The sequence below is a fragment of the Citrus sinensis genome, chromosome 5 (genome assembly GCF_022201045.2).
Source record: "Citrus sinensis cultivar Valencia sweet orange chromosome 5, DVS_A1.0, whole genome shotgun sequence".
In the NCBI taxonomy this organism is placed as follows: Eukaryota; Viridiplantae; Streptophyta; class Magnoliopsida; order Sapindales; family Rutaceae; genus Citrus; species Citrus sinensis.
In genome coordinates this window covers 17,859,922-17,885,300 of record NC_068560.1, presented here as the reverse complement: position 1 = coordinate 17,885,300, position 25,379 = coordinate 17,859,922, and the positions used below count along the sequence as shown (strand labels likewise).

The window sequence follows — 25,379 nt, the reverse complement described above, 5'->3', positions numbered from 1 at the left end:
GATTTCTGCATTGTGCATGATATGCTTGAATTTGCTTGGTGCTTACTGTTCTTGTTGACATTTCTTTTCAACAAAATATATACACATTATCTTAGATTCCTCTACCACTTTATGAATAATATGATCATCAATTTCAATAAAACATGCATGATATATGATTATTTCTCAGCTTATTGAATAATTACGTCTTAGTCTTTATTTCCTTTTTCTGTTTTTGTTCCTTTTTCTTCTCAGGAAAATATACACACTACTAAAAAAACGCATTTTTATGATAGAAAATTTATGATACATATCGAACTGTCACGAAAGTATCATCAAAGAATGATATTTTCGTGACTAATATCTTTTTGTCAAACTGTTATGACATATTCATGACTCATTTATTTATGTCATTTATTAGTGATAGAAACATGTCATGTTCTGTTTTTATTTTTTAAATCATTTATAGAACTTGACAGGCATCAATCACGGGTTCAAACGGCATCGTATTGAAATTGATTTATTTTACCAAAATGCCATTAACAAAGTTTTTTTACTTTGTAATTATTAAAAAAAGGTTAAACGATGTCGTTTAAGCGTTATAGTTTAAAAGATCCAAACTTTCAATACTCAAAAAAATGGGTTTTTTTTTTATTTATTATCCTCAATTTGCCCTTAAATATCAAATTTATACCCTATTACATACATATACCTCATGGAGATAGGAAAAGTAAAAAATAACCTTCAAAAACTAAGAATCCACCTTTTCTTCCTCTCTGTGCAGGAAGAAGTCTAGTACGAAGTTGGGTAAGTTGAGAATTTAGTTAAGTACGAATTAAAGATCAGTAAGTCGAGTATATGGTCTGGTAGGAAGTCAAGTAAGCATATTAAATGAGTCGAGTATTAAGTGGTCGAATATTAAGTAAAAGTCAAGTAAAAATTTTTAACAAGTCAAGTAAAATTTATGTAATTTTTAAAGAGGTCGAGTAAGTACATTGAGTCGAGTATTAATATTTTTAAATAAGTGAAGTTTGGTAAGTTGAGCATTCAATCAAGTAAGAAGTGAGAACAATTGTATAAGTCGAGTATCTAGTTGAGTACGAAGTCGGGTATGAAGTCTGGTAAGTTGAGCATTCAGTCGAGTAAGAAGTGAAAACAATTGAATAAGTCGAGTACGAAGTCGGGTATGAAGTCTAGTAAGTTAAGCATTCAGTCGAGTAAGAAGTGAAGGCAATTGAATAAGTTGAGTACGAAGTATGGTACGAAGTATAATAAGTTAAGCATTCAGTCGAGTAAGAAGTGAAGACAATTGAATAAGTCGAGCATCTAGTCGAGTATGAAGTCGGGTATGAAGTCTGGTAAGTTAAACATTCAGTCGAGTAAGAAGTAAAGGCAATTGAATAAGTCGAGTATCTAGTCGAGTACGAAGTCGAGTATGAAGTCTGGTAAGTTGAGCATTCAGTCGAGTAAGAAGTTAAGACAATTGAATAAGTCGAGTATCTAGTCGAGTACGAAGTCGGATATGAAGTCCGGTAAGTTGAACATTCAGTCGAGTAAGAAGTGAAGGCAATTGAATAAGTCGAGTATCTAATCGAGTACGAAGTTGGGTATGAAGTCTGGTAAGTTGAACATTCAGTCGAGTAAGAAGTGAAGGCAATTAAATAAGTCGAGTATCTAGTCGAGTATGAAGTCGGGTATGAAGTCTGGTAAGTTGAGCATTTAGTCGAATAAGAAGTGAATACAATTGAGTAAGTTGAGTATCTAGTCGAGTAAATAAATTGAATGAGTTGAGTTAATTTTTTGTTGGTATTTTATTGAGGCTATTTTTATACTTTCCTTAATTTTTTTAAGTATGTAAGTGTAAAGTTATATATTTTAATAGATGGGGGTATATTTTGGGTATTACGAGGGAGACGGGATATATCCCAAGCAATTCCCTCCAGAAAAATTAAGTGTTTCGTATGTTTTCTTTTCACATAGCGAATAAGCAGCCCTAACTAACAACACAGCCCTAACCCAGTCTCAGCCAAAGAAAACGAAACATTCACAGCCGCCATCACCTCAGCCTCTCACTCAACTCATAGCACTCAACCTCCCACTTAAATCAGCTGTCATTATTCGATTGGAAAAAACTCAGGCCATGCGAAGACCCATGGAAGCGGTGGTAGAGCCAACGCGTGGCGGGATGCCGCGAATTGAGATCCATGACCCGCACAAACTGGATGGCTGGTCGCGGCAACTCCAGCGACTTCTGGGCAGTGGTGGCGGTCGGATTTTGAAGGGGTTGTTGTGAGGAGTAAACTGAGGTGGTGGTGGAGAGAGGTCTGGTGCAACCGTGGGAAGGGTGACTGGGGAGCTTGAAGTGGGTGGTCAATTTACTCCATTTCCTTCTTCACCTCCAAGTTACATTGGTGTTAATGGGTTGTGCCCTCTTGCATACTCTTTATTGGCCCCGGTAACAAATCTTTATTTTGCATTTGTGTTCTTTTATTGTTGATTCTATCTTGCTTTTTGCATAGAAAAAGGGAAAAGTTCTCTAATTAATCACAATGACAAGAAACTCCCGAATTATTTGGAAGTTTTCTAGAAGGTAATGTTGAAACTTGGCTATTCAATTTCCCAAAATCATTTTAGTTTTGAAGAAATCCACCGCTCATCGTTGCTCTGGTGAAGAAGGTAAAGACGAAAATAACTTCTTCTTCTTTTTTGAAACTGAAAATACACTACTGTATATATGAATGTCCAGGATTAACAAGGGAAATTTTAGCAAGAAACTAACAGAAGTAGATCAGCCATGGCTTAACACACTACATGCACAATCTTACAGTGACACAGAAAGTCACTAGAAAAACATTTACTCTTTAACACTTATTGCAGGTCAACTCAAGCTAACATAAAATTTCAACAGATGCTAATACTTATAACTTAGGGGCACTTGGGTTTATTGCCCCCAGTGTAGCACTTGCCACACTTCTCTCTGTTGCCATAAGTTCCCGGTGGAACACATTTGCACCTAACACAGCATGTAGTGCAAGCTCTTCCAAAAATGTTTGGCCTTGAATGTGCCTTGCATCTTGCTGCACATAGTGGGATGCAATCTTTGTTTGACCTCACAATAGGCATTGGTGAAGATGCTGGTGAGGGAACTTGGGGGGCCGGAGCTGTTTTGGGTGGGCTCACTGGTGGGGGAGTGGTTGTGGGTGGCTTCACTGGTGGTGGATAAGTGGGGGGTGGCTTGAGTGGTGGGGTTGGCATAACTGTTGGTGGCTTCACTGGTGGTGCTGGTGCAACTGTTGGCAGCTTCACTACTGGGGGAGTGGTTGTGGGTGGCTTCACTGGTGGTGGATACGTGGTGGGTGGCTTCACTACTGGTGGTGGAGTGATTGGCTTAACTGGAGCCTTAGGAGGAGCTGGTGCAGGTACTGGGGTTTTGGGGTAAGTAGCATCCTTTTCCAGCAGATATTCCTCCTCATTGTTAGATAAACACTTAGTAGAGACTAAAAGCAAATTGGCCAACAGAAGCAGAGCAGCTCTGAAAGCCATTGGAAGACAGAACCCAGCCGAAAGAAACTAAGAAGAAAGTTTGAGGAGCTAGCTACTCCCTGCTTGGTGCCCAAGACGAAAATACCTTGTTTGATTTTGAAAATTAAATTCGTTGCTCCTTATTATTCCTTGATTTATTGGCTTTTCCATTTATTATGCATAGTTAAAAATGGAAATTGATCTCTCAATGCCTTGGGCTTTGACCTAACTAAAATTTGGGTTCTTTAAAATCGAAGTTGGAGGTTAATTTGGCTGATTTTGAATGATGAATTTATCACTGACAAATCAAATTGATTGACTTCTCTTTGGTAAATAATAAATTGGTTAATTTGGCTGATTTTGGATGATGAATTTTCTTTGCAATGTTAGTCCTTGCAATAACATTGTTTTGAGTTCATGTGTATTCTCTAGTATGCATTTTTGTTCCCAAAATTTCCAATAGTGTAGTGCTTGTACTCAAAGATTGCTTCGCAGGGATCAAAATTGCTTCAGTTCATCTTGCAGCAACTGGAACTTAAACATAAGCATGCCAATACGATCGGCAGTTTGTTGGAGTTTGCTTGGTCGATGTTGAAGACATTAAGATTCATTTAAAAGTGGGAATATTTTCTGAAACTGGGTTTGGTGTTTATTTTTTATGGGAAAGATTGTATACCAAATTGTACAAATGTTTGTTTACTTGAATTGTTTGGCTGTAATGATTAAATTATAGATGTTGATTTGGATGTCAATTATAGAATTATTTTTGGATTTTTTATTTTTTATTTATTTTTTAGAATTAACTGATATATTATTGAAATGAGCCAAAATGATTTTAAAACAATTTTTAATAATTCCCGCCAAAATATTTTGAAAAATTAAAAATAATTGCGCCAAATTAAATATTTATCACTTTAAATATTTTAATATTTATTTAAAATTTCAGTTATTCCTTCTAGATTTAATAAAAATAATTTTATTATTCCAATTAAATATGTCATGTTTATGTGATAGACAAAAGTCACGAATGATAGATATTAGTCATGGGTGAATTTCTCATCAAGATACCAATGATAAAATCGTGATAGATAATGTCATGCTAAACATGACACATAAAAACAGTCAAGGATTTTTTTTGACATCGGAATCAATGACGGTCGCTCAACTGTCATGCCAAAGGGTGGATGATGGGTAATAAACGTCATAAAGGACTTTTTTTCTAGTAGTGACACTTCATCTTAGATTTTTCTACCATGTGCAAACCAACACAACCCAACACAAGGTTAAAGCATTAACTTGTGATTTTTATTTATGAATATAGTGATATTTTTGGTAAAATGGTATTAAGATTAATGATATAAGGCCTTTGTTTGTAAAGACAAGGTTTGTGAATTCAAAGATGTGTGGAATTATATGAATTAAAGATTGCCTTAAAAATATTGAGAATATGCAGAGCTTTAAGAGGTAGCATCTCTTAATTACCTTGAACTCTATATTTATTATGTACTATTTATTTCTTCTAGCTACTAATCACTTTAGTTTAGGCGCTACACCTTCCAATAATACTTGTGATTGGGAAATACTTGGTAGAAGTTTCAAATGTGAATATCCTGGATTAGCAGCCCTTGCAACTGATCTGTGTTTGATCCATCAATACCATGGATATCACTCTTTCTTGTAAATGCCTCATTTTTTTTAGTAGAGTAACTTGGAATGGGTTAACACTAATTGTGCTATGCATAAAGTGTGTAATTGTCAAGAGTCAAATGCTTTACTCTTACACTTAGACTTGGTAGCCAAAAGACATAATTGCAAGCCTTTTTTGAAACAATGTACTATGTTGTATTAGATGTTAAATTTTATTGTGAATTTTCTGTTTTTTTAGTTGGAAAATCACTAGCTTGTGAGGTTTTTTATATAATGAGAAATATACACACTATCTTGAAACTAGATGTTATATTGAAAACTTGAATGCTATAATTTGCTCTCACACTCTCTCTCATTCATATATATAAGAGAATGAATTCATTACCACCCTTTCTTTATTTATATCTATAGTTAAATGTACTCTACCTTAGTTATAATGAAATAAGCTACAACTTTATTGTTCTCTAATTTTCCAATAATAATTGAGTTTATTTGTTCACAACTTATGAATATTTTTACTTTGAAGCAAAATATATTTATTTCTGTTAAATATTGTCTCTCTATTGCTTGTTAATTAATTTTACAACTATTGGAATTTGGCAACCACTTTCTTTTCCTTCTTCTTTTATTTGTTTGCCGATTTGATTAATTATGTTTAAAATGCTTCTTCCTCAACTTCTCTTATATCCCTAACCCATCAAATTCATTGATTAATTTATAGATACTAGACTTGGCATAGTAACTAAAGGATCTATCGTTATAATTGATTTGACCTTTTATTTTTTTTCCCTCCTCACCTGGACCATCCTAATTTTGATAGGACGCAGATATGCAAAGGTGCCATCAAAGAGCTTCAGTGATAATCTCATGCACAAGTCACTGGATTCTTTTTCTTCAAGTGGTAAGCTATTAAACTCTAATAATCATGGTGGAATTTCGGATTTCTTAATTGAATTTTGCCATTAGGAGATTATTTTCTAAATTAATTCGTAGATAACTAGATATGCAACATGCGCTTACACTTTTAGTTGCTATCACTTGACACCTTACGTATAAATTGTGTATGCATAAAGCATAGTTTTATCTTCTTTTAATGTTCTTATATCAGTTTAAATAATCTCTAGGCCATTTTTATTTTTTGTACATAGATACTTAAATGTCATCTTCAACATACATAACAAGTAGGTCTATAATTATTTCCCACATCCATAGTAAGTTTTTACTACATCTTGTGGATGCAATCTTTTGTTACACTCATATTTCTTCCTAAACTTGCCTAATTAAAAAAATTCTATCCCCATCAAAATTAAAAGAGAAGTTTTCGCTTTTCTGCAGCTTTGTTTCTGTTGTAGTTGGCATCGTGTACTATCTCATTTCTTGGACTATTGGCCTTAGCTGTAAGTTTCAGTTTCAGTCTCTCGCTGCTTTTGCTCCATAGGCCACATTCTAGTCTGCTTTAAGTCACTAAAATGATTTAATTTTTATGACTTATAGTATATGAATTTATCATAATTTCTCTTTATTCTTTGTAAGAGTGATGTGGATTGCTGATGGTGGTGAGATTCGTTTGCAATTGTAGACTTGATGAGAAATTAGTTGTGTGCCAATCTTGTTGCTTGCTAGTAGATTCATTAGTAGATATTAAAGAGTTATGAGAATTTTGATGTAACTAACTGGTATATATTGTTAAAGTTTAATTATTGTTAAATCTTTTTCATGGAGCTATCTTTTTGTATACGAAACTTTTGGTAAAAAATAATTGTAAAGAATTTAATAGGAAATAAGAATTAAAATGAGGGCTTGAAATGGTTTAAAAATTGCCATATTTATTTTTGTTAATGATCAACAACAAAGATGACTTTTTTTTAAAAAGAATTGTCATTAAATGTAGTGTTCTGCAACAAAGATGACGGTTTTTTTTCAAAATCATCATTAAATGTTGTTTCAATATTTAATGACAGTTTTTATAATAAACTGTCATTAAAGTGACACATTTAATGGCCATTATTTAAATAACTGTCATTAAATTTGAACTTTTAATGATGGGTTTGTTATAACAACCGTCAATAAAAGTTATGTACATGAGGTAAATAATATAAATGTACATTTAATGACCATTTTTCTAAATAACCGTCATTAAATGTCATTTTCTAATGATGGTTTTATACCAAAACCGTCATTGAAAACAATGGAGATTGGCAAATAATGACAGTTAAAAATTATAAACATACTTTTTATTATAAGCATACTTTTTATGACGGTTTATGAACCGTCATAAAAAGTATACCCCTTTTAATGTCGTAACCTAAGATGATAGTTTTAAAACAGTCATCTTATGTGGTTTAAAACCGTCATTATAGACCTATTTTGTAGTAGTGTCCATTCACTTGAAGAGTATATTATAGTGTCAGCTCCCATGCCGTAACAAACTTCAAGGGTATGGATTTGATTCTCAATATTTTTCTTTGACTATAGTTTGACTTTCTTTTGACATATAAATTGAAAAACATAAACTAGTAATTCCAAGATCCCTTATTTTCTCATGCTTAAAATCATATAAGACCAATAGAAATTCAATTGATTCTTAAAAAGAAAGGGTTTACTATTTCTCCAAAATTCAAGTGATTTATGGCTTTTTATAAAAGGACTAAAAGTCAAGAGATTTGGATTTAGTGCTAAACTGACCTATACTTAACACTTCATAATCTTCTGACATGCGACGTGCGTGTATAGCTGTCTACTACGGATAAGATTTAATTAATTTATATTCTTATTTGATAACTGCCAATTGTATATTTCTAAAGTTAACAAAAAGATCAGTCCAGCATTGAATTTAAATTCAAAGTCAAGTATTTGGTCCAAAACCCCCTTTCATTATCCATAATTTAAAAGAATGTCCCAACTCTACTGCACGTAGTAGAGAGGCGATCATTGTATATTCTTATTGTTCAATATGGCATCTCTAAATTTTTTGTTTTAGAAACATGTAGTCCTTTTATTTCTTGAAACACATCATCTCTCGTGCTAAATGATAGAATAATTCCATTACAAGAAATTCATCACGATGCCACCCGATAACAAAATCCATTTAGGTAGAGATTATTGGTGCTCCTGCCCTTGAAATAATATCCCTTTGGAAATAAGATTTCCACATTTCTCCAAGAGTTGGTGCTAAAGTTTCAAATTGCAGTAATATGGGTGCTGAAATTATATGGATATATTAAAATATAATGCTCTACATTGGTGGGAACTGAGAGCAATTATTTTTGTGTTGATTTGAAATTAATCATGTGTTTGATTTACTTACAAATAAGAATTGAATATGTCAAATATGTGATTTGAATTATTTAAGTTAGATTAATTTATGAGACTCATAAATAATTAATTCAAATTAAATAAGAAAAATAAGTGACTAATTCAAACTGAATTAAGAAAAATGATTGTAAAGAGTTTCTCTATATAAGAGAGACATACAAAGCCTTTATTTTAATGATACTACTACAACAATTGTAACACTCTAGGCAAATCACACATCGGCAAAGCATGGGAGAGATGCTGGGTTTATAAGGGATGATGCACACCTTAATTGGTAAGACGCGTTTTGTGGTGTATAGGTACCATAGAAAAAAAAAACCGTGCGGACTTTGTTAAAGCCCAAAGCGGATAATATCTTGCCAGATCTGGGTTAGGTCATGACAGATAGTATCAGAGTGGCTCCGTTTGTCCTCTTAAGCGATGGTGGGGCAAACCTTAGCGAGGATGCTATGTCCCCAAGGGGGGTATATGTAACACCTTAGGCAAATCCCACATCAGCAAAACACAAGAGAGATGCTTGGTTTATAAAAGGTGATCCACACCTTAATTGGCAAGATGCATTTTGGGGTGCATGGGCGCCCCATAAATCCCAAAATGCGTCTTGCCAATTAAGGTGTGGATCACATAAAAAAAATCGTGTTGGTCTTGTTAAGGCCCAAAGCAGACAATATCTTGCCAGGTCTGGGTTGGGTCATGATATTATAGTATCAGAGCGATTTCGCGTGTCATCTTGAGTGATAGTGGGGCAAACCTTAGCGAGGACGCTGAGTCATAAAGGGGGGTGTATGTAACACTACGCAAATCCTACATCGGCAAAGCACGGGAGAGATGCTGAGTTTATAAGGGGTAATCCACACCTTAATTGGCAAGACATGTTTTGTAGTGTGTGGGCTCCTAAAAACAAAATCGTGCAGGCCTTATTAAGGCCCAAAGCGGACAATATCTTACCAGGTCTGGGTTGGGTCATGACAACAACAATGGTAAAAAAAGAGAACAATAACAACAATGATAAAAGAAGAGAACAATCCTATTGTTTTAATTAACGCTCTCTATTTCTTTCTCATATTTCTTCACTAATTTCTTTTGTTGTTCTAAATTGCTGTATTTAGAGTGCAACTTCGGAACAATTTCATTGTATCTTGGAGATCAAACGCCTTATTTGTCCTTCTTGCATTGGAAAATCTTCCTTTGAGATGCATAATAAATCACGTCAATTGTATGGCAATTTGTGTGAGGAACCCTAGCTTCGTGTGGCCGTTTTTGGCAGCGGTTAAGCTAGCGTCATGCTTACCGACTCGTGGGGCTTAGGTTGATGACCTCTAATTCCTGTGGCAATGTGGCCACTTGAGTGATGTATTGGATATGTGGATTTATACCCAACTCATTTCCGTTGTTTTGCCTCGATCAATAAGTTGTTTTGTTTTCATGGTTTTGTTGTTCTTCCGACTATAGTTGTTGAGTTTTGTTGGCTTTCTGGTTGTTCCCCATAGACGGCGCCAAATGGTGATACCAAAATATGAAGCAACGATGAGAGTTAAAAAAGAGTTATGTTACTTAGAGAACTGGCTATGAGAGAGCCTGACGTCTTGGTATTGCCATTGTTAAGAGTGAAGAGATCGATGATCTGAGTCTTGTAAAACAATAGCCCATTAGGAGTCACCAAGGGTGTTATCGGCATAGACCCTCTGATGCTTAAGTCAATGATCGAGAGTAGCACAATAATAAATGAATAATAACAAAGAGAAAATAGTGTAAGAGAAAAGGCTTAGAGAATATTGTACTCCTTCCTCCAATATACAAATTTCTCACTATATACCTTTTTATCGCACCATTGAGTGGTAACATCTTTACATATGAGAAATAATCATAAGTGTAATTGAGTTAGGAAATCTTATTTCTTATCTTGTAGGATTCGAGTTTGACAAAGACTTGTATTATGTTATCCTATTTAGATTAAAAAATGATACTGGATTTGGGTCTTTGGGCTCGAGAGCCCATTCGTTTATGTCATTGGGTTCAATTTGATAAAATTATAGGTATGAGATAATATATAAAATAAATATATAAATCAATAAATATATAAATTCAAATCGCTAACAATGACAATGTCGTAAATTAGAAATTGGATAACATAAAATATATTATGATATTTGACTTTGGATTACGAGAATCACGTGAAATGATATCGAATGTGATTGTATTTCCTTATTAATTAATATAAAAAGATATCGATTCTGAATGAACCAATTAAGTAGCTCCTTAATTCTATTTGTAACCTTAATTTCGATGCTGGCCTCGAACGATTTGTGTTAGCTGTCCCTGATCTTAGCAAGCTCCCTCGTGTTTTCTATTAATCTAAGCATCAGCCGTTGATCTGTCATCTCCTTGCATTTATATATTTACATATTATTAATTATTGCTGATAAACTATATATATTGCCAGCAAATTACAGGAATATATACGTGGAGTCGAGCACAGACTATATATCTTCAATTATCTGCCATGAGATGCTTGTGAGCCATTAAAAAATGCTTCAGAAAACAACATAATATTTTGAAAGGAAAGATGTATTATCTATTGCTATTAGTTTGTCTATGATTAATTAAATACGCACCAATTGCTATTAGTTTGTCTATAATTAATTAAATACGCACAAGCCCCCCCCCCCCCCCCCCCACCCCCCCCTCCCCCCACCACTGTCGGCTACTTCATTCTATGTATATTTATAGACCATACATGTGCATTTCACCAAGCCCCAAACTAGCTAAAACTCGCAGAAGCAACTTCATTACTTCTTGATTTTCGATTCCGGAAGCAGAGACCTTTGTGATTTGAAGAATATGGAAACTAATTGCGCAGGTTTTTAGGCCATTTTCAGTTGAATATCATTTAACCTATAATTCCTATTTTAAAATGTGTATTTACGATCAAGTTTTTTATCATAGATTTTCAGGAGATAACAGCGGGTCGGAGGGGTCCTTGCACTATTTTAAAATGAAAACAGCATAAGGGGTCTAACTTTGATCAACCTTGCTAAACATTAAAGACTTCATGATTGTCAATAAATTAAAATTTTTGAGCCAAAAAATTACTGAATATATTACTGATGAGTTTACAATAAAATTATGGATTTCTTTTTCGTCGACCGGCCTTCATGAAAGTGTTTATAATTTTGTATCATAATTGCAAGGCGTAAAAAATTCTTTGCTTTTTCATTCATCTCCATAAATGCTATAGAGTTCAAATCAGCTTAAATAATTGTTAGTTACACGTAGCAAGGAAACTATTTTTCTTAAAGCATTAAAGATTGTCATTTTTCATTTCTATTGTTTGATTTTGGTATTTGATTGTGTATCCTCACAAGACGCAGAAAATTGTTATTAGTTTATGCAGAATTTTCATTCACTACCTAGCAACTAAAGGCTTCTTTTTTTTTTTTTTTTTTTTGGTCCTTAATGGTAATTGTCATAGTGGATAATTTGATAATTAAAATTATTGTGAAATTATCATTGTTAAGACTTTTTTGTGAGTTCAAACAGCACCACCCTTCACAAAATAATTTATTACAAAGATTTTCAGAATTACTATTAAAGACAATTTATGATGAGCTAATATAGCATAATTACTATGAACACCTATTATCACAGACCCATTATTTAACATGTAATTCTCGGCCTTAAACCATTAAAAAATAATTTCTAGTAACTTAAACAATACTTGGATTGCATTTATTTTTTTTGTCTGAAATTTAAATAGATATGAATTTAGTTAAAGTCTGTGTAAATCTGAATGAAAATATCTAAATGACATGTTTTATTTTTATTTTCAAAAAATCAAACAGTTCCTTAATTGAACGAGAAGAAAATCAATATTTTGAAAGATTTTCACTAGAACCGTGTAACCCTTTTAATTTTTCAAAAAATAAAATAAAAGTACAGTAAAAATAGCATTCTTTTCCTGATTTTAAAAATTAACTAAAAAAGTTGACGTCACGTCTTAAACCTATTCCACTTCTTCGTTATTCTTCTTTTCTTGCCATCACGTTCTCAGGTCGATCGCAAGTTGTTTTTGGGTGCACGTTCCCAATATTGAACATTTGTGTTAAATTAAATAAAAACTAATCATAAATAAAATTGTGTTAAAGAGTCTATTTACATCTTGACTTGACCATGATTGTAAGTATATATGCCCTGATTTTGTTTTTGTTTCTTCAAAAATTTGGGCGTATTAAGTAGTTTTATTGATGTTTTGATTGAAAAAAGATAAAAATATGGGCACATGAGATCGAGATATGTATTACTAAGAATAAGCCCTATGAGCATGAGGCTGTGGTCTGTATTATAAAATTGAGACCTACGGGCATGAGGCTGAAATACATATTGCAAGATCGAGAACCAGGAGTTTGAGGCTCGCCGGCCACTACCGTGAGGAGCAAAATCCTGGTGGTACCAGGTTAGAAATCCAGCAGTTCGCGCCAATTGTGGTGACCTTTTGCGCTAGAAACCTCAGCTTCGTGTGGCCGTTTTTGGCTGCTTTCTAGCAGCGGTGAAGGTGGTTTCACCGCTGCCCATTCGTTTATGTCATTGAGTCCAATTTAGTAAAATATATGTACAACACAATATATATAATAAATATATAAATTCAAGACGCCAACAGTGACAATGTCATTAATTAGAAATTTGATAACATCAAATATATTATGATATTTGACTTCGGATTACGAGAATCACGTGAAGTGATATCGAAAGAGATTGTATTTCCGTATTAATTAATATTAAAAGGTATCAATTCTGAATGAACCTTAATTCTAACTGTAACCTTAATTTTGATGCTGACCTTGAACGATTTGTGTTAGCTGTCCATGATCTTAGCTAGCTCCTTCGTGTTTTCTACTAATCTAAGCATCAGCCGTTGATCTGGTCTCTGCTTGAATTTATATATTTACATATTATGAATTATTGCTGATAGACTATACATATTGCCAGCAAATTAAAGGAATATGTTTGTTGAGTCCAGCAACGATTACATATCTTCAATTATCTGCCATGAGATGCTTCTGAGCCATTAAAAAATGTTTCAGAAAACAACACAGTATTTTCAAAGAAAAGATGGTATTATGTAATGCTGTTAGTTCGTCTTGTAAATAATTAAATACGCCCCAATCACCGACCTTGGCACTATTGTCTGCTACTTCAGTCTATATATATAGAGACCATATATGTGTATTTCACCAAACCCGAAATTAGCGAAAACTCGCAGAAGCAACTTGATTACTTCTTGAGTTTTGATTCCCGAAGCAGAGATCTTTGTGATTTGAAGAATATGGAAACTACTTGCGCAGGTTTTTAGGGCATTTTCAGTTGAATTACGGTTCTTATTTTGAAATGTGTACTTACGACTAAGTTTTCTATTATAAATTTTCAGGAGATAACAGTTGGTCGGAAGGGGTCGTTGCACTATTTCCACTTCTCGGCATTTCAGATGATGGCATTGCAAATAAGGATCTTGATTTTCTTGTTGTTCTTCAATATGGGAGAAATGCCGACCGCACTGGTTAATTAAAATGTTATTCTTTTCTGCTGTGTTTAACTGAATAAAAATATGGGTACTGTTTTACCTATCGATCGTGCAAGTGTTAGTTCGTTTTCGTTCAATTGATATGATCTCTTGAGATACACAAGACATTTTCTTTGTCTATTTATGTGTACCATGTTTCCCAACAAGAGGAAATAAATAAATAAAAAATTATTGTGTGGCAACTGAATTTTGCTCACTCTTATCGGATAATTTTCTGAAAAAAATTTGGCATATTGATTTGCTCATTCTTGGAGTTAGCAAGTGATCTATGGGTCTTAATTTATTGAATATACAATATAAATTTACAGCTTCAGCCTTTTGAAATAGGCGATATTGTTAAATGATGGTTATTTATCCACCATTGAATTGTTTGAAATCAATTTTTTGAAATTTTAATAAAAAGAGCTATCTATTTGATCCCAAAATTTTACTCTCCATACCTATTTCTCAACAGACATGCAATGTAAATTGTTTTTAAAAAAATTACTCTATAAATCTTTAAAAAATCCAAAAATAACCCTTATATTAATTTCTCCTATAAATTTTCTTCTTCTTCTTCTTCTTCTTCTTCTTTTTCATTCACTTTTTTTTTCCTTTTCTCACACCCTTTTATATAATACTAAATGGTGACAACATAAGGGGTCTAACTCTGATCAACCTTGCTAACATTAAATTACAAACTGCTGAATATATTACAGATGGGTTTACAATGAAATTATCAATTTCTTTTTCATCCACTGGCCTTCAGGAAAGTCTTTATAATTTTGTATCATAATTGCAAGGCGCAAAAATTCTTCTGGATTTTTTCATTTATCTTTATAAATGCCATGTTAGGAAATTGGTGGGTGAAGCAGGACCGCAGCTAAATAAAATTGGAAGAAATAAAGAACAAGCACAAAAGAGAATACTAGAAATTACGTGGTTCGGCTTTACATCCACGGGCGAAAACAGAAGGAAATATTTTACTAGTGAAATAAGGATTACAAGTATTGTAATATTTTGGCTCACTACCCAAAACCCCAATACACCCAATCTCTCACTCACTAATTACACAAGAGTATTAAAACTCTTAATCTCTCACACAACTCTTTCTCTTTTACGAAACAGAGAAGAGAAACTTAAGGAAAAAATAGAATGAATAAAATGAGGAGGGAGCCTCTCTATTTATATCTAAAGTTTTGGCTATTGTTCATTTAATATTTAATTTTTTTTTCTTTCCCTTCTTCGGCCCGGCATCCCTTTTTTTTCTTCTCTCTCTTTTTTTTTTCTTTGGTCGGCACCAAATCCTTTTTCTTGTTTTCTTTGATTCAAAGAATGCAGCAACAACCGCATTCTTCTTCAAAATGGTGGGCATCACCTTCTAGAAAAGGTGGTGCTATTTTCCACATTCTCCCACTTAGAGATTTGATTGAGAATCAATCAATCTCCACACCATCCTTTCTGCTTCGCCATAATCATATTGCCTACGTTGCTACTAGGCCACAAGAGGATCTACTCCAAACAAACTTGTCAATATTGATTGGCTTGGTCAAAACATCTGCTAGGTTCTCATTCGTATGGATTTTCTGTAAATCCACATTTCCGTCTTCCACTACTTCTCGAACGAAGTGATACTGAACTCCTATGTGCTTTGTCTTGGAATGAAATGCTGGATTCCTTGCAATGTGCAAGGCACTTTGACTGTCATAAAACACAGGAATTTTCTGTTTTTTGTGCTCAAGCTCCTCCAATAACCTTTGTATCCAAATAGCTTCCTTGCAAGCTTGTGTAGCTGCCATGCCATGTATTCTGCTTCTGTTGTAGATAAAGCCACAACGGTCTGCAGTTTCGAAACCCAGCTTACAGCTGCTCCCGCAAGTGTAAACACATAACCAGTAGTGGATTTTTTTTATCAAGATTTCTTGCAAAATCTGAGTCCACATAGCCCCTGACAGTAAACTCTGATCCTCCATAACATAATGCAACATCTGAGGTTCCTCTAATGTATCTCAGGATCCTCTTCACAACTATCCAATACTCTCCATTAGGATTCGTCATGTATCGACTGATTGCTCCCACTACTTGTGCAATGTTCGGTCTTGTACATATCATAGCGAACATCAAACTTCCCACTGCTGATGTATACGATACTCCAGACATCTCCTTCCTCTCTGCTTCATTGTTAGGACACATTCTTGAGGATAATTTGAAATTAACAGAAAGTGGGGTAGAAATTGACTTACAATCTTGCATGTTGAAGCGTCGCAAGATTTTCTTCAAGTAGTTCTTCTGAGAAAGCCAAATCTTCCTGTTATTTCTGTCTCGGTGAATTTGCATCCCTAGAATCTTGTTTGCTGGTCCCAAGTCCTTCATTTCAATCTTCCTAGCCAACTATGCCTTCAATTCTTGGACTCGATCTTTGTTGGGCCTGCTACCAACATGTCATCCACATACAACAGCAAAATGATGAAATCATTATCTTCAAACCTCTTGTAATATGCACAATGGTCTGAACTGAGTCTGTTGTATCCAAGGCTCATAATAAAGGAAAAAAATCTCTTATACCAATACCTCGGCACTTGTTTGAGACCGTATAGAGATTTGTTCAACTTGCAAACCAAGTTTTCATTTCCTGTTTCTGCAAAACCTTCTGGTTGGAGCATATATATTTATTCTTCAAGTTCTCCAAGAAAAATGTAGTTTTCACATCTAACTGCTCTAGATGTAAGTCAAATGTAGCACACATTGCCAAGACTACTCTGACTGTTGTGAGTCGAACTACCAGAGAAAATATCTTGTTAAAGTCAATATCTTCTTTCTAAGCATATCCTTTCACCACCAATCTCGCACGATACCGCTCCACTTGGTCATTGCCATCACGTTTGATCTTGTAGACCCATTTGTTTCCAATGGCTTTTCTTCCACGTGGTAGTGGTACAAGTTCTCATGTCTTATTCTTGTGTAGAGCTTCAATTTCTTCCTATATTGCTGTCATCCACAAAGTAACATCTGAGCTTTCTAAAGCTTCATGGAAAGTTGATGTCTCTCCATCCTCTGTTAGAAGACAGTACGCAACATTGATCTCTGTGACATACTCCGAGTGCCACGCCGGTGGTCGTCTCTCACGAGTTGACCGACGAAATTCTAGAGTCTCGGTCTCGATTGGTTCTTGTTCCTCGTGCTCTGGTGCTGCTTCAGAAGAATCTGAATCTTCTAGATTATTTTCCACATATACTGGCACAGTCTCTGACTTTTCTTTTGTAGTGCCATTATCCTCATCTCTCCTTTGCAGTTGATCTTCTATAAAGATAACATCTCTACTGATAACGATCTTGTGGGCAGTGGGGTCCCACAAACGATACCCTTTTACTCCATCAGTATACCCTAAAAAGATACATCTTCTAGATTTTGCATCCAACTTTGTTATTTCTTGGGAATTGTATATCAAGTACATAGGACATCCAAATGCATGTAGGTATGAATAATCAGCTGGCTTTCTAGTCCACATCTCCATCGCTGTCTTCAGCCTAATAGCTGTAGATGGCGATCAATTTACTATATAATAGATAGTTTGGCTGCTTCTGCCCAGATAAATTGGGTAGACCAGCAGTCCTCAACATAACTCTTATTCTTTCTATAAGAGTTTTGTTCATTCGCTCTGCCACTCCATTTTGTTGAGGAGTGTATGCCACCGTGAACTGCCTCTAAATACCTTCTTGCTTACAGAAAGCAAGAAACTCCCCGTCTGTATACTCTCCACCATTATCCGTCCTTAAGCACTTGATCTTTTTACCAGATTCAAGTTCCACCCGCGCTTTGTATTCTTTAAACACTGAAAATACATCTGACTTTTTCTTAATTGGATACACCCAACATATTCTGGAATAATTATCAATGAAAGTCACTATTTACTTTGCACCTCCCATGGATATATTTGGTGATTCCTAAACATCAGAATGAATCAAGTCTAGAATGCATTTACTTCTAGCAATAGATCTACTGAATTTTAATCTATACTGCTTACTTGTAATACAATGCTCGTAAAATGGTAAACTTACCGATTTGAGCCCTAGAAGTAATTTTCACTCAGAGAGAATTTTCAAACCTTGTTCTGACATGTGGCCAAGTTTGAGATGCCACATCATCGTTGATTCTTCTCTATTTGACGTGACACACGCATCAGCCTCCTGTAGTGTTTCTCCTTTAAGCATGAATAGATTAGCACCGATCTTTTCTGCCTTCACCAATACAAGCGCTCCTTTAACAATCTTCATAATTCCATTCTCCACATGAGTTTTATACCTATGACTATCCATTTGTCCCGAAGACAATAGATTTTTTTTCAGGCCGTTGATATGTCGTACCTCTCCAATTGTGCGAATTGTACCATCAAACATTTTTATTTTGATAGTACCAATACCAGCGATCTCCAAGGCATGATCATTACCCATATATACAGATCCTCCTGAGATAGGTTAATATGTGTGGAACCATTCTCTCCTAGAGGTCATGTGCCAGGTAGCTCTTGAGTCTATAAGCCAGACATCAGACAATCGTTTTCTGCCTTCTGAAACAGTTGTTGCCTCGCTGTAGAGTATTTTGCCATCATCTGAGGTACTTGCTACACACCCCTGAGCATTTGATGACTCAGGTTCTTTGCCCTCTCTTCTCTTCTGATTACTCAAACACTCTTTCTTGACGTGCCATTTCTTGCCACAGTTGTAGCATTTAACATTCTTTTTACTTCTGGATTTTGATCTACCATGATTTTGACTTCCACTAGGGCCACGTTCCGTTGATCTCCCTCTCGTCACCGATAGCGCCTCCACTTCTTGCGAACTCACTTGTCTGTTTTTCTTATTTTTCCACCTGCTCTCCTCATTTAATACGGAGGCTGTAACATCGTCGAAAACTAGACTGTCCGCTGGATTATTGTTCGTCAGGTTGATGATGAGTTGATCATACGAATCTGGTAGATTTTGAAATAGAAGCTCTGCACGTTCATTCTTCTCTACATTATGACCACACGTTGTGAGTTGTGAAAATAGAATCTTCAAGGTGTTGATGTGATTGGTCACTATTGTAAATTCCGCCATTCGAAGAGTATAGAGTTTCCTCTTCAAGAAGATTTTGTTGTGTAGTGACTTGGCCTCGTACAATTTTGTGAGAGTATCCTATATTTCTTTCACTGTATTTTTCTCTACCATACTGGATAATACTCCGTCTACAAGTGCCAAGTGTAGATCAGAAATGGCGTTGCCATCTACTTCGCTCCACTTGTCATCAGTTATCTCCATGGGACTTTCTCCAATTGCTGCCAAGCAATTATTTTTCCTCAATACAGCTTTTATCTTCATTTCCCACAACGAAAAATTATTTCTGTTAAACTTCTTAATTTCATACTTTGACGCCATTTTATTGATAAATACCGTACACAAGCTAGTGTACCACCTTGAATAGTTGTGAGTATGTGTGAGAATGCACACCAGGAAAGTTCTTAGGAAAGACTGGAGGGGTCACAATTGTCCCATTTAAAACCCAGACTTCTTAAGCTCTTATCACCTTTGTGACAGAACTTTCCTAGACATGTACAAAAACCACACAGTTGTTTTACTCACACCACTATTCCCTGCTTTGCACCGTAAAATTCTTGGATCGCTCCTACCGTTTCACGTGAATAGTACCATATACGTGAATAGTATTATATACGTGAATAGTATTGTATATGTGAACAGTGCCGTATACGTGAATAGTACCCATTACGTGAACAATATCTGACTCCAAAAAATACAACCAATAGCTCTGATATCACTATTAGGAAATTGGTGGCTGAAGTAGGACCACAACTAAAATAAAATTGGAAGAAATAAAGAACAAGCACAAAAGAGAATACCAAAAATTACGTGGCTCAGCTTTTAGCCTATGTCCGCAGGCGAAAACAAAAGGAAATATTTTACTAGTGAAATAAGGATTACAAGTATTGTAATATTTTGGCTCACTACCCAAAACCCCAATACACCCAATCTCTCACTCACTAATTACACAATATTATTAAAACTCTTAATCTCTCACACAACTCTTTCTCTTTTACAAAACAGAGAAGAGAAATTTAAGGAAAAAATGGAATGAATAAAATGAGGAGGGAGCCTCTCTATTTATAACTAAAGTTTTGGCTACTGTTCATTTAATATTTAATTATATATTTTTTTTGTTTCCTTCTTCGGCCTGACATCCCTTTTTTTTCTTCTCTCTCTTTTTTTTTCTTTGGTCGGCACCAAATCTTTCTTCTTGTTTTCTTTGATTCAAAGAATGCAGCAACAACCGCATTCTTCTTCAAAATGGTGGGCACCAACTTCTAGAAAAGGTGGTGCTATTTTCCACATGCCACAGAGTTCAAATCAGCTTAATTAATTACTAATTATACATGTCGACGATTCTATTTTTCTTAAAGCCTTAAAGATTGTCGTTTTTCATTTCTATTGTTTGCTTTGGTATTTGATTGTGTATCTTCAAAACACGCAGAAATGTTTTGTTAGTTTATGCAGAATTTTCATTCACTTCCTAGCAATTACGACGTTTTCTTTTCTTGGTCCTAAACGGTAATTGCCATAATGGATAATTTGATAATAAAAATTACTGGGAAGTTATGGCTGTAAAGACTTTTTTTGTGAGTTCAAATACCCTACCCTTAATAAAATAATTAATTATAAAAAAATATTCATTATGTGAATTCTATTAAAGACCATTTATTATAAGCTAATATAACATAATTACTATGAAGACCTATTGTAACACATCCAAATTATTAACATATAATTCTCGTGCCTCAAACCATAAAAAATGCAATTTCTAATATCTTAAACAATATTTATGTTGCATTTATGATGTAGGACGTTATTATAGGATTCTAGAATTCTTATTATTTTTTGGACTTTCTATTTTAATTAGTGTTAATTTGGTATGTGTCTTATTCTTCTATTTATATTATAATTATGATTTTGTATTCTTTTTTAAATTAACTTAGAAAAGTAGGTTTACTCTATTATAAATAAAGTGGTCTTATTATTGTAACTTCCCCCTTTTGATAATTCCCTCAGAGATTATCTATAAAAAATCTATCTTGTAAAGTTGTTTGGAATACAGTGTCATCTAATATCACTTAATGCAATATTAAAAAAATCTCATTGAATCGTTTGGATTAGAACGAGATCTAATTACACTTCGATTAGAGCATAACCTAATCCATTAGCTTGGTCCAGGACTAGAACGATATCTAGTGTTTCCTATCCTATCAATTACACTTCTGCTATGCCAGCTCTATCAGTTAGTATAAGAGTGTTTCTGTGCCAATTGAATAGCTTTGCTAGGTACCCATATCTATCCCCACCAAAACCATCGCTTAAAAAAAAACACAAAATCACAAAACCCTAGTTGCCACCATCTCTGGCCACTACCACCGCTGTTCAAGCCACCACTAGAGTCATCATCAGCCGCCGACCATAACCTAATCGTTATTTGCCTTTAATCAGTCACGTAGCCGTCGCACAGGCAACCCAAACCTACGAGGTCTCCACCAGCTGTTACCATGAAACTTGCCACTTTTACTAATGACTGACACCACTGACACACTCCCTTCTTGTTGCATGTAAAATCCCATCCACCATTGGGTCCGATTAGCCACCATAATCTCCTTTACGAACCAAGCGCGATAATCGCCAATTTAAGTCGATTTTTTTGATAAAACTACTATGAGATTGTATTGTACATTAAGTTATGAGATTGGTTTTTTATTATGTTTATGAGCTTGTGGTAGTGTCGTTAAGGTGCACCAAATTTAAAACCTTACCACTAATATAAATAATTAGTACAAAGTGAGTAAGGATCGATCCCACAGAGACTAAGCTAGTGATATTTATTATTAACTCCAAAGCAAGATTTAAAATAAAATAATAGTAATAATAATGATAGTAATAATAATATAAATTAATCTAACTAAAGAAAATGCCAATTATAAATAAATGGGGGTTTATGAATTTTTAACTAAATAGTAAGAAATAAGAAATTAAAACAACAAACAAGAATTTAATAAAAACTCTAATTAAATGAGAAAGAAATAATAATGATGAAAACTTTGGTTAAAGGATCATTCGCCACCACCAAACATGCACATAATATATCAATTCTATCATCAATTTATATTGAAACTATCAACCGTAAACAACAATAAGCTCTGTTAGTCTCAATCTTTTCTTAGTGTGTCGTTAGGCAAAACAAGCTCTTCACCTAATCTCTAACCATTAAATAATTTAAAACAAGCTCTTTAAATTTAAGATAATGGAAGCACTAAACAGAGAAAGATATTAGGTTGATCTAGGTAATAAACACACAAGCTCGAATTATTTAACCTAGGTTATGTTCTCCAATTGAAATAACTGATTCCAACCTGCTACTTATGATTAAAATAACAAGACAATTACGGATCAAGAATTTTAATCTAGCAATAGAATTTATTCAAGTCATATCTAATTGGCCACTCAAATAAAACAAGAATAAATCATGAACATTAATTATAGAAGAACATAAACAATCTCAATTAAATAAATTGAATGATAGAATTTAAATTTAATTGCATAGCATGTTTAGGGTTTTGAATTCACCCTCAACCAAATAAAAATCTAGCCTAACATAATTGAATTGGGACTAAGAGAATTGACAAAACCAATCATGGAGATTAATTCAAGCGGCTGCCTTTTTCTTCAATTGAATTCCGGCTGCCGATTTTTTCTTCTTCTTGCGGCTGTTGATTTTCCTCTTGCTGCCGAATTGGATCTGCCCTGCTCTCTTGCTGCCCGAATTCTTCTCCTTTGTTTTTTTTCTTTCTTGCGGCTCTCCCTTCCTCAAATCCTCTTGGCCTTTATATAATGTTACTGACTTGCTTAATCCTTATTGGATTCTAATTGCATTAATTCTTCGCAACTTATCATAGGTCAAAGCCATCCACCGACTTACAAAGCCCACTCACCAAGCCCTTTTTAAATTATTTCCTTATTAAACTTTGAAAGCTAGCCACATGTTTGACCACAAAAGCAAAAGGCCAATTAATGATTTCTTCTTTTAATGCCCAGCACATGCATTCCAAATTGCCAAATCATTGCTTTCCAAATGCATGCCCACCGTTGATGCTCTGAAGGGATTGACTTCTAATTTTGGTCTTCTTGATTTCCATTAATTCTTGGCGGCATTTTTGTCTTTCAATTTAATTTTTATTTCTTTCCAACTTAAACTTCCCATGCCCTTTTTATCCTTAATCTTCAATTAATTCCTTATTCAACAAAATAATTCAATTAATTAAAAATAACAAATAAAAAATCACTAGTAATTAAATAATTAAGGGTAAAATATGTATAATTTAAAAATGAACTAAAATAACTAGAATATTTAAGACCAAAACAACAAAAAGATGAAGAAATTAATAGTAAAATATATGGAAAATATGCACTTATCAAATTCCCCCACACTTACCCTTTGCTCGTCCTCGAGCAAACCTAGAACAAAAATAAAAAGAAAACCTAAACTAGACCACTTTCGTAGGAAATCACGATTGCATTTAGCGTATGCAACAAGCCTTTAAACCCCTAGGCGGCCCTAGTGGACGAGTTATAGTCTCGTGAGGGCTTCAGTGATGATACTCACAAACATCATTGCAATTTTTCTTTTAGAACAAAGAACAAAAGAATTTAGAATAAAAATAGCCTCAAAGATTGTATAAGTCATATAACTCAAAGAAAATTTCAAATATTATCGAAGTTCTAACTTTAATTCAATAGTCAATCTCATCTCTCTTTTGATTCTCATAGTGTGTGTGTGAATCAATTCAATCAAATCCATTCCCAAAATCTTCAATGTCAACAACCTTCGCCTCAAACAAAGAAAAGAGTGGGTCAAACTAATCTTATCATCTTGATCTCCAATTTTTTTTCTCACAGGCTTTTATGTGCATTTTCTTTTATTTTTTTTTCAGCACATGCACTTGATTTGATTGAATTTTTTTTTTTTTAGTCAGGAGCTTTCACTCTACCCCTGAAGGTAGCCTTCTTCTCATGGTAGATTATCCATTACATACTGGTGGTACATAGGCCCAAATTACTCAAGGATAGCTTCACTCTTAAGGGTTATAGGCAGCTATTTCTGACTATGGTGCATGTGTATACTACACTGTATTGTGGAGATAAGAATCAAGACAAACAGTCATTTACTCAATCTAAAATTGAGGCAGCGGAAGTTTAATGTTCAAAATATTCCGTTGATTCTAGAGAATACCGGAACAAAAGAACAACTAAATTCACGTTGATTCAAAAGAATATCACGAATTTAGGGGTTAAGGCTCGTTGATTCCGCAAAATACCGAGAATTAACTGTTCAAATACTCACAAAGAGATTTGAAAATTAAAATATTATTGAACTCAAAATTCTACTTTCAAAGGCTACAAGAGGGAGCTATTTATAATAGTAGTAATTATCCTAATTCATGAAGTAAAACAAAATCCTAAATTGAAAGGGAAACAAAATTCTAAATTAGAAAGGAATTAAAAAGTCTTTAAACTTTAGTTAATAAGGAAACTAATCCTAGTATAATATGGATTCCTACTCTTCATCATTCCCCCCAGGGTGGAGAGAATTCGCCCTCGAATTTGGAGTGTCAGCAACAACATCTTCATCATGATCACCTCTGTAAGGAATAAGATGTTTAACATTAAATACATCTGCGGTGCGGATATGACTAGGAAGCTTTAATCTGTAGGCATTAGGATTTATCTTCTCAATAATCTCCAAAGGGCCGATTTTCCTGGCAGAAAGCTTGTTGTACTCACCAACTAAGAATCTATCTTTAGTTAGGACAGCCCAAACAAGATCTCCCACTTGAAATTCCAAAGCTCGACGTTTTTTGTCTGCCACAAGTTTATAACCTTCGGTTGTCTGCTTCAAAGACTCTTGCGTAGTTTCATGAATTTTCTTAAGCTGCTCAATAAAGTCTTCTGCTTTACTACTTTTGCGAACTAAATCTGGAATCGGAGCCAAGTCGATGGGAGCTCGTGGATTATATCCGTAATTCACCTGAAAAGGGCTTAAACCAATACTACGCTTAACTGCACGGTTATAAGCAAACTCGACTTGATATAACTTTTGATCCCACATCTTCAGGTTATCGCCAACTAGGCTACGTATATGGTTTCCTAAAGAGCGATTGACAACTTCGGTTTGACCATCTGTTTGTGGGTGGTAAGCACTACTGAAATTCAGGCGAGTGTTAGTCAACTTCCATAATGTCTTCCAAAAATGGCTAAGAAATCGTGTATCC

The 25,379-nt window shown here is 34.4% G+C and overlaps 1 protein-coding gene and 2 long non-coding RNA genes across 3 annotated transcripts; 2 read left to right on the top strand and 1 right to left on the bottom strand.

The window, feature by feature from the left end:
- The first annotated feature begins 409 nt into the window (after window positions 1–409).
- Window positions 410–4,279, top strand: LOC107176120 (uncharacterized). Its single transcript, XR_008055303.1, has 2 exons — window positions 410–2,434; window positions 3,997–4,279. It is a non-coding gene; the product is annotated as an uncharacterized LOC107176120 (long non-coding RNA).
- LOC127902734 (gibberellin-regulated protein 14-like) lies at window positions 2,782–3,522 on the bottom strand. The gene has a single exon (XM_052442670.1). It carries the CDS (start codon window positions 3,520–3,522, stop codon window positions 2,905–2,907), a length of 618 nt encoding a protein of 205 aa, XP_052298630.1. The 3' UTR covers window positions 2,782–2,904.
- Window positions 4,280–13,701: 9,422 nt separating the features above from the next.
- LOC112497751 (uncharacterized) lies at window positions 13,702–14,253 on the top strand. Its single transcript, XR_003064734.2, has 2 exons — window positions 13,702–13,805; window positions 13,889–14,253. It is a non-coding gene; the product is annotated as an uncharacterized LOC112497751 (long non-coding RNA).
- The last annotated feature ends 11,126 nt before the right edge of the window (window positions 14,254–25,379 follow it).

Excerpts from the sequence above, each read along its gene's own strand:
- LOC127902734 (XM_052442670.1), bottom strand. The coding sequence starts at position 3,522 with ATGGCTTTCAGAGCTGCTCTGCTTCTGTTGGCCAATTTGCTTTTAGTC.